This window comes from Larus michahellis, chromosome 3 (genome assembly GCF_964199755.1).
Source record: "Larus michahellis chromosome 3, bLarMic1.1, whole genome shotgun sequence".
Lineage (NCBI taxonomy): Eukaryota > Metazoa > Chordata > Aves > Charadriiformes > Laridae > Larus > Larus michahellis.
Window position 1 is genome coordinate 93452013 of NC_133898.1, and position 13977 is coordinate 93465989.

The 13977-nt window shown below is 41.8% G+C and overlaps 1 protein-coding gene across 1 annotated transcript in view; it reads left to right on the forward strand.

The window, feature by feature from the left end:
• The first annotated feature begins 504 nt into the window (after positions 1-504).
• ME1 (malic enzyme 1) overlaps positions 505-13977 on the forward strand; it is a 183327-nt gene continuing 169854 nt past the window's right edge. The window contains exon 1 of the mRNA XM_074581272.1: positions 505-763. Coding sequence (XP_074437373.1) covers positions 662-763 — 102 coding nt within the window. The 5' untranslated portion in view covers positions 505-661. The remainder of the gene's footprint in view (positions 764-13977) is intronic.

The window sequence follows — 13977 nt, forward strand, 5'->3', positions numbered from 1 at the left end:
CTGGCACACCACTCCCCCACCCCCCCCGCCAAAACCCACAGCTAATTACACCAAACTCCTGCCTGTCCCAAGCTACGCCCCCCATCCCCTTGGGGAGAGGATAGATTTCATAGAAATTTAGTAGGAGGGAAGTGAAACTTGGCTGTCATTGTAGCCCACAAGGCCCCGCTCCTGCGGGTGGCCGACTACAGGGGATGCCGGGTGGCCGCGGGGTCCCGGCCTTCAGGGGCTGCGGTGTCCCCTTCAGCGGGTCATGACAGACCAGCCCGTTTCTAACGGGCGCGGAGCCCTCTCTGAAGCGGTAAAAGGGTCTAAACTCCCTCGCAAACACTGGGCCCGGGGGGAAGCTGCAGCAGCTGGGCCGGCCCGGCCGAGCCGCACCGCCGGGGAGGCTGCAGGCCCGCACCCCGCCCGCTCCGCACCTGGGCGCCCGCCGGGGGTGCGGGGAGCTGCCGGTGACTCAGCGTCGCCCCGGTGACCACCCCCCCCCCCCCCCCCGCCCCGCGGCGGCGCCTTGCCGCGGCACTGCCCCCTCCCTCCCTCCCTCCCGGTAGGATCATCCCACCCCGCCGGGCGGTCACCTCAGCAGGAGGAGCCGCCGCTTCGCCTCCGCTCCCGCAGCGACCTGACGGCAGTCAGCCTCGCCTCGCCTCGTCGCGTCATGCAAGCAGGGAAGGCAGCCGACAGCCGGGACGCCGGCCGGCCCCTGCAGTTCACCATGAAGAGGGGCTACGAGGTGCTCCGCGACCCCCACCTCAACAAGGTAGGGCCGGGTAGGGCAGGGGTGGGAGCCCCCCTCCTTCTCCCCAGTCCCTCACCCGCCCGCCGGGGACGGAGAAACCTGCCGGCACTGGGCGCTGCCGGCGGAGTCGGAGTCGGGCCCAGGGCGGCCGGCGGTGCCGGGCGGCCTCTCGCCGCCACCTGTCGCAGCGCAGCGGCCGGGGAGGCCGGTGGGGCGGCGGGGCAGCGGTACTTCCTGCGGGCATCGGGGGCGCTTCCTCTTCCTACGGGGCGGCGGGGGGCCAGGGCCGTGCCCGCCCCGCCAGCCTGGGCCCCGGAGCAGCGGCGCCGGCCCCTCCGGAGAAGAGAAGCAGCAACAGCAGCCGCCCGGGAGGATGCTGCTCAAAGTTATGCCACTGTGATGCGAGCTGCTGCCGCTGCTGCCGTGTCTGTGTTTTCCCGGTACCCTCCTTCTCTTCCAGCCCTCTTCCCCACTTTGTTGCCTGCGGGAGAGCCTGGCTGTGCGTGCCGTCCTACGCTTTATCCCCCGGCAGGTGGAAAAAGGTTTTATCACCATCATTCCACTTGCTGCTGTAACATTCAACTCCGGTTCCCTCCCCCTGGCCTCCGCTCCGCATCAGCAAATGCAGTCAGCTTTTAAGAGATGCCATAGCACAGCAAAACCTTTTTATCACATCTCTAATTTGCTTAAGAATGGTAATTCAGCTTGATGAAACTTTCTAAACATGTTCAACTAATCTAGAAAAAATAAAGCTGAGTAAGTGTTTGCACTGCTCTGATAAAGATGCAAAGTTCAGATAGTTAAATACTTCTGGTGTGACAGGCCCTGGGTTTGCTGCCAAGATGAAAAATGGGTAAAGTCAAAGGTGGATGATAAGCCACACGTGGCACATGAACCCTTGGTCAAGTCCTTAGTCCCAATTTTGTTCTTACACGTTACTTTTAATGGTGTTCTGTCCTGTCCCTCTGCATTAGAAAGTATATACAGTCATTTTACTTATTGCTGAGTTGTATAAATTGAGAAAAACTATGTCTCTAGTTTTACTGGATAGGTTGACTCATCAGTAAAAGCTCCATATATTAGTTAGATGAATAGTGCTTTTATTAGTCTTGGTTCTTGACTACAAAGTTTCCTCAGAGGCTGTCTTATGTCTGTATATGTGTGTAGGCCTGAGAAGGTCTCCTGAGGTCAGGTGAAAGGAAAATTAACCAAAATATAAAACTCCCAAGAAGAAACCAAGGAGAGGCTGTTTTGCTTGGAATTGCTTTTAAGCAGCTTGCAGTATTCACGGAAAAAGTCTGATGCAGAGTAACCAGGAAAGCCAATCCAACAAAAAACCCACCTTGTTTTAAGAAGTAAAATGGGGCTTATTCTAAAATGCGTTGAATAAAGGGCAGTTGGAGGGAAAAAGGCTACCTTTTTCCCCTCAAACATCATATATCTTGCCTCTGAAAAGCATACCCGGAGATGAGGTGCTGAAGAGGAAGGGTCTGTCTTTATTTCATGGCTTAGGTTTTATTCTTCCCTTCCCCATCAGCTGCATTGTAGCACATACGTAACTACACAGCAGAGAAGCAGGAAAAAGTTCATTACCAGACACATCTGCCCAGGTAATGCAGAGTTCCGAATTAGAAGAGGTCAGCTGAAAAATCCTGTCATCATGCTTGTGAGGAGAGTCTGTTCCTGGTCTGGTGAAGAATGGGTAAGCCAGTTTTCTGACTGAGACAGGTGATTTCTGGTGGGTGTGGATGTATTACACCCTACCATATATATTTATATATACATGAACACCCCATTATATATATATATATAATTGCCAAATATATATATCTGTATGGACAATAAAATCAAATATGTTGAGGACTGCCAACATGGTTGCCTGTCTGATAGCTTGTGGCCTGCCCGTATGCATGGGACCTGGTACTCCCCGTTCACTTTCTATTGCCAAGGCTGTTAAACAAGCATCAGATTGCAGAGAATTCAATTTGAAGTAGATAAAATATCTCCTTTAATGATTCTAAAGTGCAGGGATTGTTTGCAGTTCTGCAGACGTGCCAGAACTTTCTGCTATCTCCTGGGCCCTGTCTAAGAGCTGCAGTTCCTCGGTATCAGCACTTTCTTTTGGATATGGTGCCAGTTTTAGTAGTCCCATTTGCATATACTTGGCAAAAGTAGACTGTAAGTACTGAGTAGTGGTATCTAGCAGTGACTCATAGAAAAATAGGGCAAATTATGTTTTCCGGATCTCTTAAGCCAAGGCAGCTGTCCTGTCAAGCAGGTAAAGCTGAAGTATGCTGCAGTATGTGGCAACTTGGGGCTTGCATCCTCAAATATTGCCAGCCTTTTCTCAGCCAAGTTGAAAGGAGAATTTTACAGGGAACCATTTATACTTGGACACCTTTAAAAATAGGTGTAAGAAGAAATAAGGAGCTAGATTGTTTTTTAAATACCTATCTCCATTCTTTGAGTGCCTCACTCATCCAACAATAAAGCTGGATTTCTGCGCTTACTGCATACATCTTATACTTAATGTTGATGGTGGGTAAGAGGTGAGAGAAAGGGCTGTGGGAATGCCGGGGTAAACACAGATTTCTTCTTTTCCACTTGCCCTTTACTTCTACCTGGATGGCAAAATTTCTAGAACATACTAAGCACTGAAGTATGTTGAAAACCCAGGCCATGTTGTTCTTAAATCTTTTATGTTTTACTCTGTAAGTAATTCACAAACATACACAAACCTCACTGAGGAAGAGCTTAAAAATGTTTGGTGGTTTTGTGTTTGTTTTTTTTTTTTTTTTTTTCCATGCTGGGGCATTTTGCCTACATACAAAACCATTGCTACTTTTACAGGGTCATTGAGTGTTTCGCCGCATCTCAGCAGCAGTGATGTATCAAAAATCATGAGAAACAGCAGATCGTAATGCACTGAGTTTAATTACTTGAGGACATGTGTCCAAGTTTATGGGCAATAGTCACGATTCAGATTATTGTCTGAGATTTTAGGTCCATAGTGTTTAAAAGTGTATTTACAACCTATTCAAATTATCTTTTTTTTTCTTCCCCTCAGGCAATTAAACACATTGTAAATAGCAATTACAAGGAAAACAAACATAGTTTAACTTCTTTTCACTGAAATAGATTGCATTAGAAACCTTTGGCTGGGAGTTGTATGCTAATGAGTTACAGAAGTGTGAAAGTAATTTGCTCTACTCTTACTATAAATCTCATTTATGCTGTATTCAATGTAAAAGTTAGTGATTTCAAAGCACACAAATAATTTAAAACTAAACTTTCATTTAATCTTTCTTTTTTTACCTTTTAATATTGTTTAAACAAATCATACTTTCCCATGTGCTGCTTGTTTTCAGAATCCTGATGTGAAGACACATAAACATCAGTACCAAACTTTTCCAATAGCCTGTATTGATTACCAAGTCTAAACGCTTCCCTGATTGAGAAACTTTGCCATTGGAGGAGTGCTTTCCTTCCAGGCTGCTTTCGTATTCTTGTAGAGCAATTCAGTGAGCAGGAAATAAGTGATTCTATTAAATCTTAAGTGGTAGAGGGCTCTCTCCCTTTTCCAGCTGCTTAATTTTAACGCCTCTCCCCGGACTGACTGCTATCATTGTTGCTGAGTGCAGTATGCTTGTGAATTGTTGGTCCCTCTTTTTTTCTTTCCTTTCATTCGAGTTGCACTGGAGAATTTCGGAACACACTGTCTGATGGGGCTGCTGGATATCCAAGAGCTCCCAATCTTAATCCCAACTGCAATGGCATTGATCTTTTATCTTTACCACCTCCTGAATGTGATGCCTCTGGATCTTAGTAGGTTCTCAACTAAGCAGTGACATTAGTTGTTGGCTGGAATTGGCTGTCACTGTGTCATTGCCTCACTGTGGGATTTACTATACAAGAACCATACCAGAACAGATCAAAGGTCCACTTATCCCAATGTCTTATTTCTGACAGTGGCTGAAGTGGATCCCTCAGGAGGAGTGAAAGAGCGAAGGATGTCTCTAGTGATACTTTCTCAGAATAATCAATTCCATGCTGAGGGAATGAGCAGTTTATTAGGGGGTTATTAAGATAATGAATGCTTGTCTTTCCTATCAGATTACACAGACTATGTGTACTAATAAAAACAATTGTAAACATTTTTTTTTTTTTAAATTCAAGTGAAATCATTATCTGAGCTAAAGTGAAGCATGGACTTCCCTTTTTGCTCATACATTTCAGACCGCGGGAAGAGACTGCTTGGGAAATACAGGTACATTTTGTTCTGTGTACAGCTAGTTGCTTCACTAAAATCAAGTTTGATTTTGAGAAAGTGTAATTGTGTGAGTGGTGTGGGTCACCACCAAAGGTCTTATGACTTTGACATTTGTTGGTGACCCTGTAATAGGCCTCAGAAAACCCAGACCTTACTGAAAAATTAGAAGCATTCCAGTGAGATTTTTTTCTATCTGATGGGTAAAAGACAATAAACACTCAAGAAGCTCCTCTAAATAAATCTAATTCCTTTATCACATACTAAGCATTAGAAGTCTTTTTTCCTTCCACTGGTAGTATTCATATTTTCACATTTTAAACTGTGTGCACTTTGGCTGGGTCCTCTGGAATGGCCAGTGTTCACCAAGTATTGCTTTTGCTTTAGCTGTAAACAGAGATTCTGGGAAGAAAACTGATGAAACTGGGGATGGATGAGGAAAATACCCCTTAAAATGGCATATTAGAAGGATCTATATTAATTTGTAAAATAGGTTTTCTGGAAATTACTTGATATTGCAAGGGATGATTTCATATTAAGTGGTAGTAGGTATGATAGTGTCTTTTAGATTGGAAGATCGTCAGCTTCATGTGAAAGTAAAGGTATAGTTTCAGGAAGTCTTTTGGGGGTATAGTTGCTGATAACTCTCACTGTCTTATACCTCCTTTTTTCCTATAAACATTTTGCGCTTTACAACTTTGTGGTTTTCAACACAAATATTTCCTGGTTCTTATCCCCATCAGATCACCTATCAGAGCAGTTCGGATCTTGATAGGGATAAGCACACACTATAATTCTGGTCTTTGACAAGAATAGATGGTATAGTGGTTGTGCTAGCACAAAAAGCAAATCGTTACGGTCTTTGTCTGAAGCCTTTTAGAGTGAACTTGTATCGAATTTGCCTGTGTGTTTGGGAGCACTGCATTTTTGATCTATTACTGCAGTCTCCAACGCTGGAGTTGCCGTTCTGTGGAACGGCAACCTAAAATGGGAGGTTCTTCAAGTGTGGGGTTGGTTCATACCAGAGCTGTTTGCTCTTTTAACAGTCAGGACCATAAGCTGCAGACTGGCAGAACTGCAGCTACCTTGTACGCTTGGATTTTGGGAAAGGGTGTGAGCTCAGTGGTGGGTACCACGGGGCTGGGTGAGGAGCTTCTCACATTGCCAGTGTATTCTCCCTTCTTGAAATCACCTTGTTGAGGTGTGAGGGGGGAGCTGTGATGCAGGATGTCTTTTGTATGAGTGCTTTTATTTACAGTATGTGTGAAGGGGCTTTAAAAATGAATTCTGTGCTTTTTTCCACCTTTCTTACTTTAAGGCAGATTTGTCCTACATACTATTAATAAGGAAAAAGTCTTGGGAAAAGCACAAAGTATTTCAATTAGATGACTGTACCATTGTCTTCTATTTTATATATACAGCTTGAAGCGTTCATTGCCTCTTAGTACTTTGTTCCTGACCTAGTAGGTAAGTTGCTGTGGTTGGTGTTACATTCTTTTCTTCCTGTTGGCCTCCAGTTCTTTGCTTGCAGTTATGAAAAAGAGTGCTGAGACAGCAAGTTTGGAACTAAGTTCTGTGACATGAATTAAAAATAAATAAAGGAGAAGTGATGTAGGAAGCTATACAGCAGTAATAGCAACTGAATACTGGTATGAGTTGTCACAAGAAGCCTAAAACTAGAATTGTTCACTGTGAAGCTGTTTCAGGCATTATGAACAATTTTCAGTTGTGTAATTTTCATGTGAACTTCAGTAATTGAAAACAAAGAGAGCTGACCTTTTTTCTTTAGACTGAGGAATCCTATGCCCACTGGTTATAAATGCTACTTGAATAGAAACATTAATCCTGGCACAGAACACCTTGCGAACAGAATTTGTATATTTAGAATGAGTTAAAAATGCTTTTCTATGCTAGGTTTTGTAGAGATGCTGGAATGGCACAGAAGTTGGTTTTTTTATTTTATTGATGGATGCTGGCAGTAAGTAGGATAAGAGCTCGCTGAGAAATTGTACTTTTGTCTAGGTAAAAATAAACTAAAGAGAATACCTGTGCTTTCTGCAGAAAGCCTGTCTCAGAGTACAGAAGTTCTTACTGTTTGTTTCTCGCTTTATATATCCAGTTCTGCTGAATCAAGCTGTCTCTTAAAAAGAAAGAAGTTCCATCTGTAGCAAGCAGAAGCTTCACTGCCCCGGCCCTGCTTCCCTCTGGGAGGGGAGGAAGAAGTGAAACGTGTGTGACAGCAACGTTGCTTGTCAACCCATGATCCCAAGTTAAAATCTGCCATCTTTGCTTTGTCATGCCTTTCCCTTTCTTTCCTTGCCCGCTCAGGTGAGATGCGTATTCGGTGCGTGGCTCGCTGGTGGCTGCCGTAGCCCAGGCCCGCAGGGGTTGAGGCGGGGTTTCAGGCTGAAGGTCTCATTGCTCCAGGCTCTGATGGCTTAGTGGACCACTGCCCTACATATGTTACTGATGGAGGTCCAAAATAGAGTATTAATACCTTTTAATAGGTCCTTCATTGAGGATTTTCCAGTTTATGTTAGAGAATTTTACAGTGGAGCAGTTATTTTGAAGAAGTGTCAAAAGCAGCAGTGATATCACATTAGCACTGAGATGTTCCAAGCATCAATGAATTATATCATTAATAGTTATAAATTAAGGATCCCTTGGTTTAATGAATAGTATAATATTTGAGCACGCTAGTATACACACATGATCTTCTGTTACAAAGATGATGGTTTGTGAACTTACTTTAAAAAGACTTTTCCAGTGAAGTTGCCGAGGCCACCGTTGGAGGAAGGCTCACTCTTACAGCTTCTGAGCAAAAGGGATTGTCTGTCTTCAGCAGGAAAGTCTGTGAGATCCAAAGCTATCGTATAGCTAGGAAAGGTGCCAGTTTTGGGAACACGCCCTGTGACCGTCCACAGCATTAGCTTCTGTAGAAGTGGGTGCAGAGGTGATGTCTCTACAAGCACAAACCAGATGTTGTAACATCTGATGCCATGTGCATGCACTAGCCGGTGAGGTGCCACATCACCGGGGCTCTGGCCGATGCTTCTAGACCTCTTCATCTTCTCTGAACTGTTCTGACTCTCTCCTTTGCCATGATTAAAAACAGCAATACAGTTTGACAATAGTAGGCCATTAGTTAAGCTTTGTTTGAATGTCCTTCTCTTTCATGGAGGGGCTTTCTCTTGATTTTGTGCCAGGGCAGCGCAGGCCAGTGAATAGTTTTACAACAATTATCTCCATTGTCTGATTTAACGCAAAATCGAGGAGTTAGGTCTGGTACAGTAAAAAGGCTATAAAATGTTGTAGGATTACCACTTTGTAATACATGGTAGCCGAAGTTTTGTAGAGCAAAGCTGCAGACAAACTTGAAACAGTAGCCATGTGTCCCAGCAAAACTGGGATAGGTGGGGCTTGGAATAAACTTCCTAAGGGACAGGCAGAAGTAGCACCACTGTGCGTTAATGTGTCAGAGACCAGGCAGAGGCTTTGGTGCTTCCAGTGTTTTACCCGACGTAGGAATTGAAATCTTTAAATAAAGATGCTGAGATTTCAAGTCGGAGGGGGAGGATGAATTTGGTTTGACACTAGAATGTTCTGCCTTGATGGAGAAGGGTATGGTGCACAGTCAGCAGTGCTGCTTCCTAGCAGGGCTTGCAGACATGAGAAATCTGCCTTACCCGATCGATATATTAAGACGTGATATTTACTGTGGGTGTGCTATTCTCAATAACTATGAACTGACTTGTGGTTCTGAAATTGCAGCTATGCAAACTCTCTGTGGCACGGGCTGTATATCTGTTCATCTTAGAAAAAAATGGAAGTCATGGATGAAGTCAAGCAAAGTAGGGGAAACCAGCTAATAGTTACTTTAAGGAAGTGTCGAAATATAGTTGAATCGTTTTTGTTAATATTCACCCTATGCAGTCTGCATAAATTGAACTTTTATGTCAGTCGCTCTTTTCTTTACCTTCCCCTTTCTCCCTCTCGATAGCAATTTTATAAGTAGCATCATACCTTTAATTGAGAAGTAAATGATTGCTTTCAAGCACATTGAAACTCCATGAATTTACATTTTAGAAATATTTCAATTATTCTTTTTTTCTAGAGCCAATAGTAGAATAATGGTACACTTTCAGAGAAGTAAGAAAATTGCTATGTAGTTATAAAATGTTGGGTTATCATTTTGACTAATTTTCATGATTTCATGATGTGTGGCAAGATAGTAGGAATTTTAAGACTGCCTCAAAGGACTGTGAGTGTGATGCACATTACGGACACCTCCAGGAGTCAGGACTGCCATGATACCCACCCATGGGGAATCTAATCTAGATTCAGTCATAATCACAAATAAGCCCATGGCTTTTATAAGGATGATACATTTGTGTAGGGTGATATTAGAGAAAGGACTAAGGACCTGATTCTGATACTGGTTTTAATAGTGTAAGCTGGGAGTAAATGAGTGGTAGAGGGATGCAAGAGGGGAAGCTGACATGAAAAATTAGTATTGGCACATTAATCCTTTAAAAAAACAAACACCATTGTCACTTGCAGAGTTTGAGTGCCTTTAACCTCCACAGACTTCCTAAAACTTGATTCCTAGCAGCCCATTTAGAAGGAAACATTGAAATATTTGTTCAGTGTGCAAGATAAATGTTTTTGGCTAGTCTGACCTTTCTGAGACTAGTCTAACCTTTCTGAGACTAGTCTATTTTTATCTAAAATGTTGAATGTTATAGTATCTCATTTTTTGATTAATTAAGATTACTTTAAATAGTCCAAATCTTTGGGTAATTTCAGAGGAAAAAAAATGCCGTGGAGAAAGCTAAATGCGTTTCTGTTAAAAACAGATCTCAACTGATTTTGTGTAAGAATTATTTTATGCATATTCCTCAGTATAGATTTTTTTTTTGTAGAGGTTAATTAAACCCCCCCCCCCCCGAATTGCATACATAACAAAGCAAGTTTTGGTCTTATCAAAGCTTAAGCTTTGCTAATATAATTTGTTGTGTAATTCAGGAAGCAAAAATCCTTACTTAGAAGAAGGAGGTCACAGGGCACCCTGGAGGCAGTCCTGGCGGGCACTGGGTACTTTCTGTTGAAATCGGTGCCTGTAGTTTACTTGGATACTGCTAGTGCCTATTCCTGTGTGAAACACAATACTCCGTGCAGGACTTGAGGTTGTTTACAACGTAGAGGAAGCGGAGGAGGTGTGGAGTAAACACTTTTTATATACATAAAGAATCCATAATGTAGAACTGAAAAAAAAAAAAAAGCATCATAATTCTGTTACGCTTTGAATACTTGTGGCTTTCAGCCAAAGATGTAGAAATACATCAGGATGTAGTCATCTGGTATAAGAGTTCAGAAAGAAATTAACCAATGTTTTCCTGTTAAAATATAAACGAGGCATACAGCAGCAATGCACTATATCCTGCATAGGTTTTTACTTACTTTATTGTTCAAATAGCAACTGTTATTTGTTTCTGGCTTAGAAAACATGATTTTTTTTCTCTAATAACTAAGTTTGATATTAAAACTAAAGTCACTGTGTTCTCCACTTCTTTTTGTTTATTTATAAAATAAATAACCCTACAAGTGGTTTGAAAAATTACAGACACCTTTGGTTCAATGTAACTTTGCTTAAATAAATCCAGTCTTCAGTCAGTATTTTAGATTCATCTTATTAATGACTTGTCTGTATCTTTGGAACAGAGTAGGTGCTATGAGGTATTAAATGATTTTTGGCATCCAGTTCAGACAGGATATCACATTTTAGCTTTTTTCCTCATGTCCCCCATGAGTGATACACTTCTTGAGTTTCCTTTTGGCATGGAGATTGGATAGTACGGAATCACTGCTTTGCAAGAGAAGAACAAGAATTGTTATGAAATACATCATTCCCTTTTCCTCAAAGGCAAAAATAATTTTGGCTTTTACTAATGACTTAAAAAAAAAAATAAAAATCTTTGCCTTACATCTCTCCTGGTTATGAGTGCGTAGTGGTGATTATGAAGCATGTTACAACATTTTCAGTACTAGTGTCTAGCTGACTTATTGGATTTCTTTCTCCAGATACCTGACTTAAGAAAGCAGATTTACGTGTGGAGGGTTATTTACGAAAGAGGCAGTAAAGCTTCTTTACCTAAATAGTACAAAAGAGCTCAATAGTTACAGACAGAAGTCAGAAGAGAAAGAACACTATATTGCTAAAGTAAAACGAAGACCTGAGTCTGTGAAGTGGTTAGTGTTGGTTTGATTTGGCTTGAATTTCTTCAAGTCCTGTAAGATGTTTTTTTGGAGGGGCTGGACAGGAGCAGCGCACCTGAAGCAGAGGAAGCCTGTTTGTGTTAGTTGGTAGGTAGATGACTTTTTGAAGGTATTGATGGTCCTCCTGCATTTTAAGATTCTTTCAAGTACAGAATATTGAACCCCAATGCTGACATGCAGTTTTAGTTCATGATAAATATATGGAAACAAATCCGTGTTGGATTTCAAGATACTGACTCTTGAAAGGTAAATTTATCTGCTGCTATTTATAGGCAAATGGAAGTTATTATGAAAATACATTTCAAACTCTTGATTTTGTGGTGTAGCAGTAGTTGGAGTAATTCCTTAAGGTCCTTAGGTTTATGTAGCTTTGGTTTTTCCCAGGCATAAGCCATTGTTAGAAGTCATGTCCTAGGAGAAAGTGCTGGGGTAGGAATGAAGAGCCTTCTGCCAGGGGACTGGGATTCAGGCTCTTGAACCTTCTGCAGGAGTGAGATCTTGCAGCAGTTCATTCCTCCTTCTGCCCGGGCTTCTCAGTCTTCCTCAGATCTTATATTTTAGGTGACTGCTTGACATCTTCATTCCTGAGGTTTCTCTGAATTTCTTACCTTGCTTTTGTCCGGAGCCGAAGCAGGACAGTTGTCCGTCTGATTCCAACACGACTCTGTCTTGGGATGTTTCAAGTTGCCTCTATCCCAGGAGTGTTTTGAAGCTCAGTGACGCCCCCTTACCACCTTCTTCTCACTGGGGTCCTTGTTTTTTCAGGCTGCTGCTGAGCGTAGAAGTCATTTTACAGAATTCAAGCCTTCAGTTTTACAGCGTTCACACCTGGTGAAGGAGAGCGGGTTCCTTGCTATGCTTTTAAGCTTTTACTCTGCATAGGGTATTCACTGAAGTTCTTTGAAAAAATTTGCTAATGTGTAGAAAACATCTGTTCATGAAGTCAATGAATGTTGGTTTATTATTTCTATGCATAGCTTATGTGTAACAACAGGCTTGAGGTAATACAATTTTTAACAGAGTTCTAGACATGAAAACTTCTGCTGTTTGTTTTTTAAGGCATACAATTATAGTGTTAGAGGAGCATAAAAGCAGTGTGGTTTATCTTTTTTTTTTTTTGGTGGTGTTGCTTTTTGTTAAGACAAGATTTAATGCCAAATTCTCTAAGGATGAGGCTTACCAATTGCATTGCTTTCTCTAAGCGAAGACTGGATAAAGCCTTCCTCTTGCTCATGTGATAGGAAGTTTGACATGTCAGTCTATTTATTAGGTCAATCAAGGGTCAGGTAAAGAGATGAGGAATGGCCCTTAAAATAGGTTGTCAGTTCTGATTTATTTAAATAAAAAATAAATAATAGAATTAGAATAGAATTAGAATAGAATAGAAAAAATAGAATAAATAAATAAATGTAGGTGAGTCTGTGTAAACAGGTATCAGAAAAGGTGTCTTACTCACTGTACTGCTTTTTTTCTGCTTTGAAGGGGGCTTTCACCTCGTCCTCAGCAGCTGCTGGAAAGGAACACTTTATCTAACCTCAGGAAAAGTAGAATATCTCACTTTGCATCTTACCTGGGGAAACATAACTGTTTGGCTCTGTCTCATAGCCACTGGCCGTGTGTTTGCCAGAAGAGCAAAAGGTTTCCAGGTCAGGAGTCTGCGTGAAACTGGAGCCTCTGCTCCCCTGCCCGGCTTTTTGAGGTACCCAGCTCTTGTGCTTCTTGGAATGTATGGATAAACTCAAAGTAGAAAATAAAAAGTGAATGCTTTCTTCTGAGGTGTAATTCTTAGGGGAAAAAAAAAAAGCAAACACATCTGTAGGATAAAGAAACATACCCTTCAAACTAACATTATTTCCTACACATCTTACTTTCATGTAGTTTATGTCAAGAAATAACTTTCTTCTGGTTCTATAGTTACTGAGTCCTCCAAATTTATTCTGCAGTAAAGATGTAGAGGGTAAAACACAGGTAAGATGAATAGATCAGTTCTATTAGATGAAAGTACAGTTTAGTTGTCATAATGTTGCACTAGCAATTTAAACGGGGTGTGTAAATAACAGATGCCCTTTCTGGTTTCCTTTGAGGTACACTTCACAAATCTTTAAACATATGACTGAAGCTTTCTTTGTCTTACTTCAGAACTATGTAATGAGAATGAGTACGTACATTTTTCCCCCCCTTTTATTAGTGAGTTCTACTTCAGCAAGAGAGACAAAATATTGTAGTAGATTGGGCACTAGACTGGAAACTAGGTCATGCAGTTGTGGTGATTATTAAATCTTAGTCATTTAGTTTTCTCATCTGAAAAGGCAACCAGCATTTGAGAATTTTTGAGCATGAAAACTAGTGTAAAGTGCTTGGTTTTGTATAATTAGTCTTTTTAGATAATGTTTTGCTATCTTGTCTTTACATTGCTGTAATCTAGTTTCTGTTTATAATTTTCTTTCCTTGGTGGGGGGAAATCATCTTCTAGCTTTTGCAGTAATCGGTCAGCAGGCTGCTGTTTCTTTTCAAATCACATCTAAGTAGACCCATGTCTAATCTGATAGTACTGACATATTTTGTCCATGTCCTTCTAAATTCTGCTGTACTGCAGTTGCACGTAGAGAGGGTATTAATGGATGTGCAGTCTCTTGCACGTACAATTTTCTAGATCCATAAAAATCCATTAGACAGGACTGCAAATTATGGC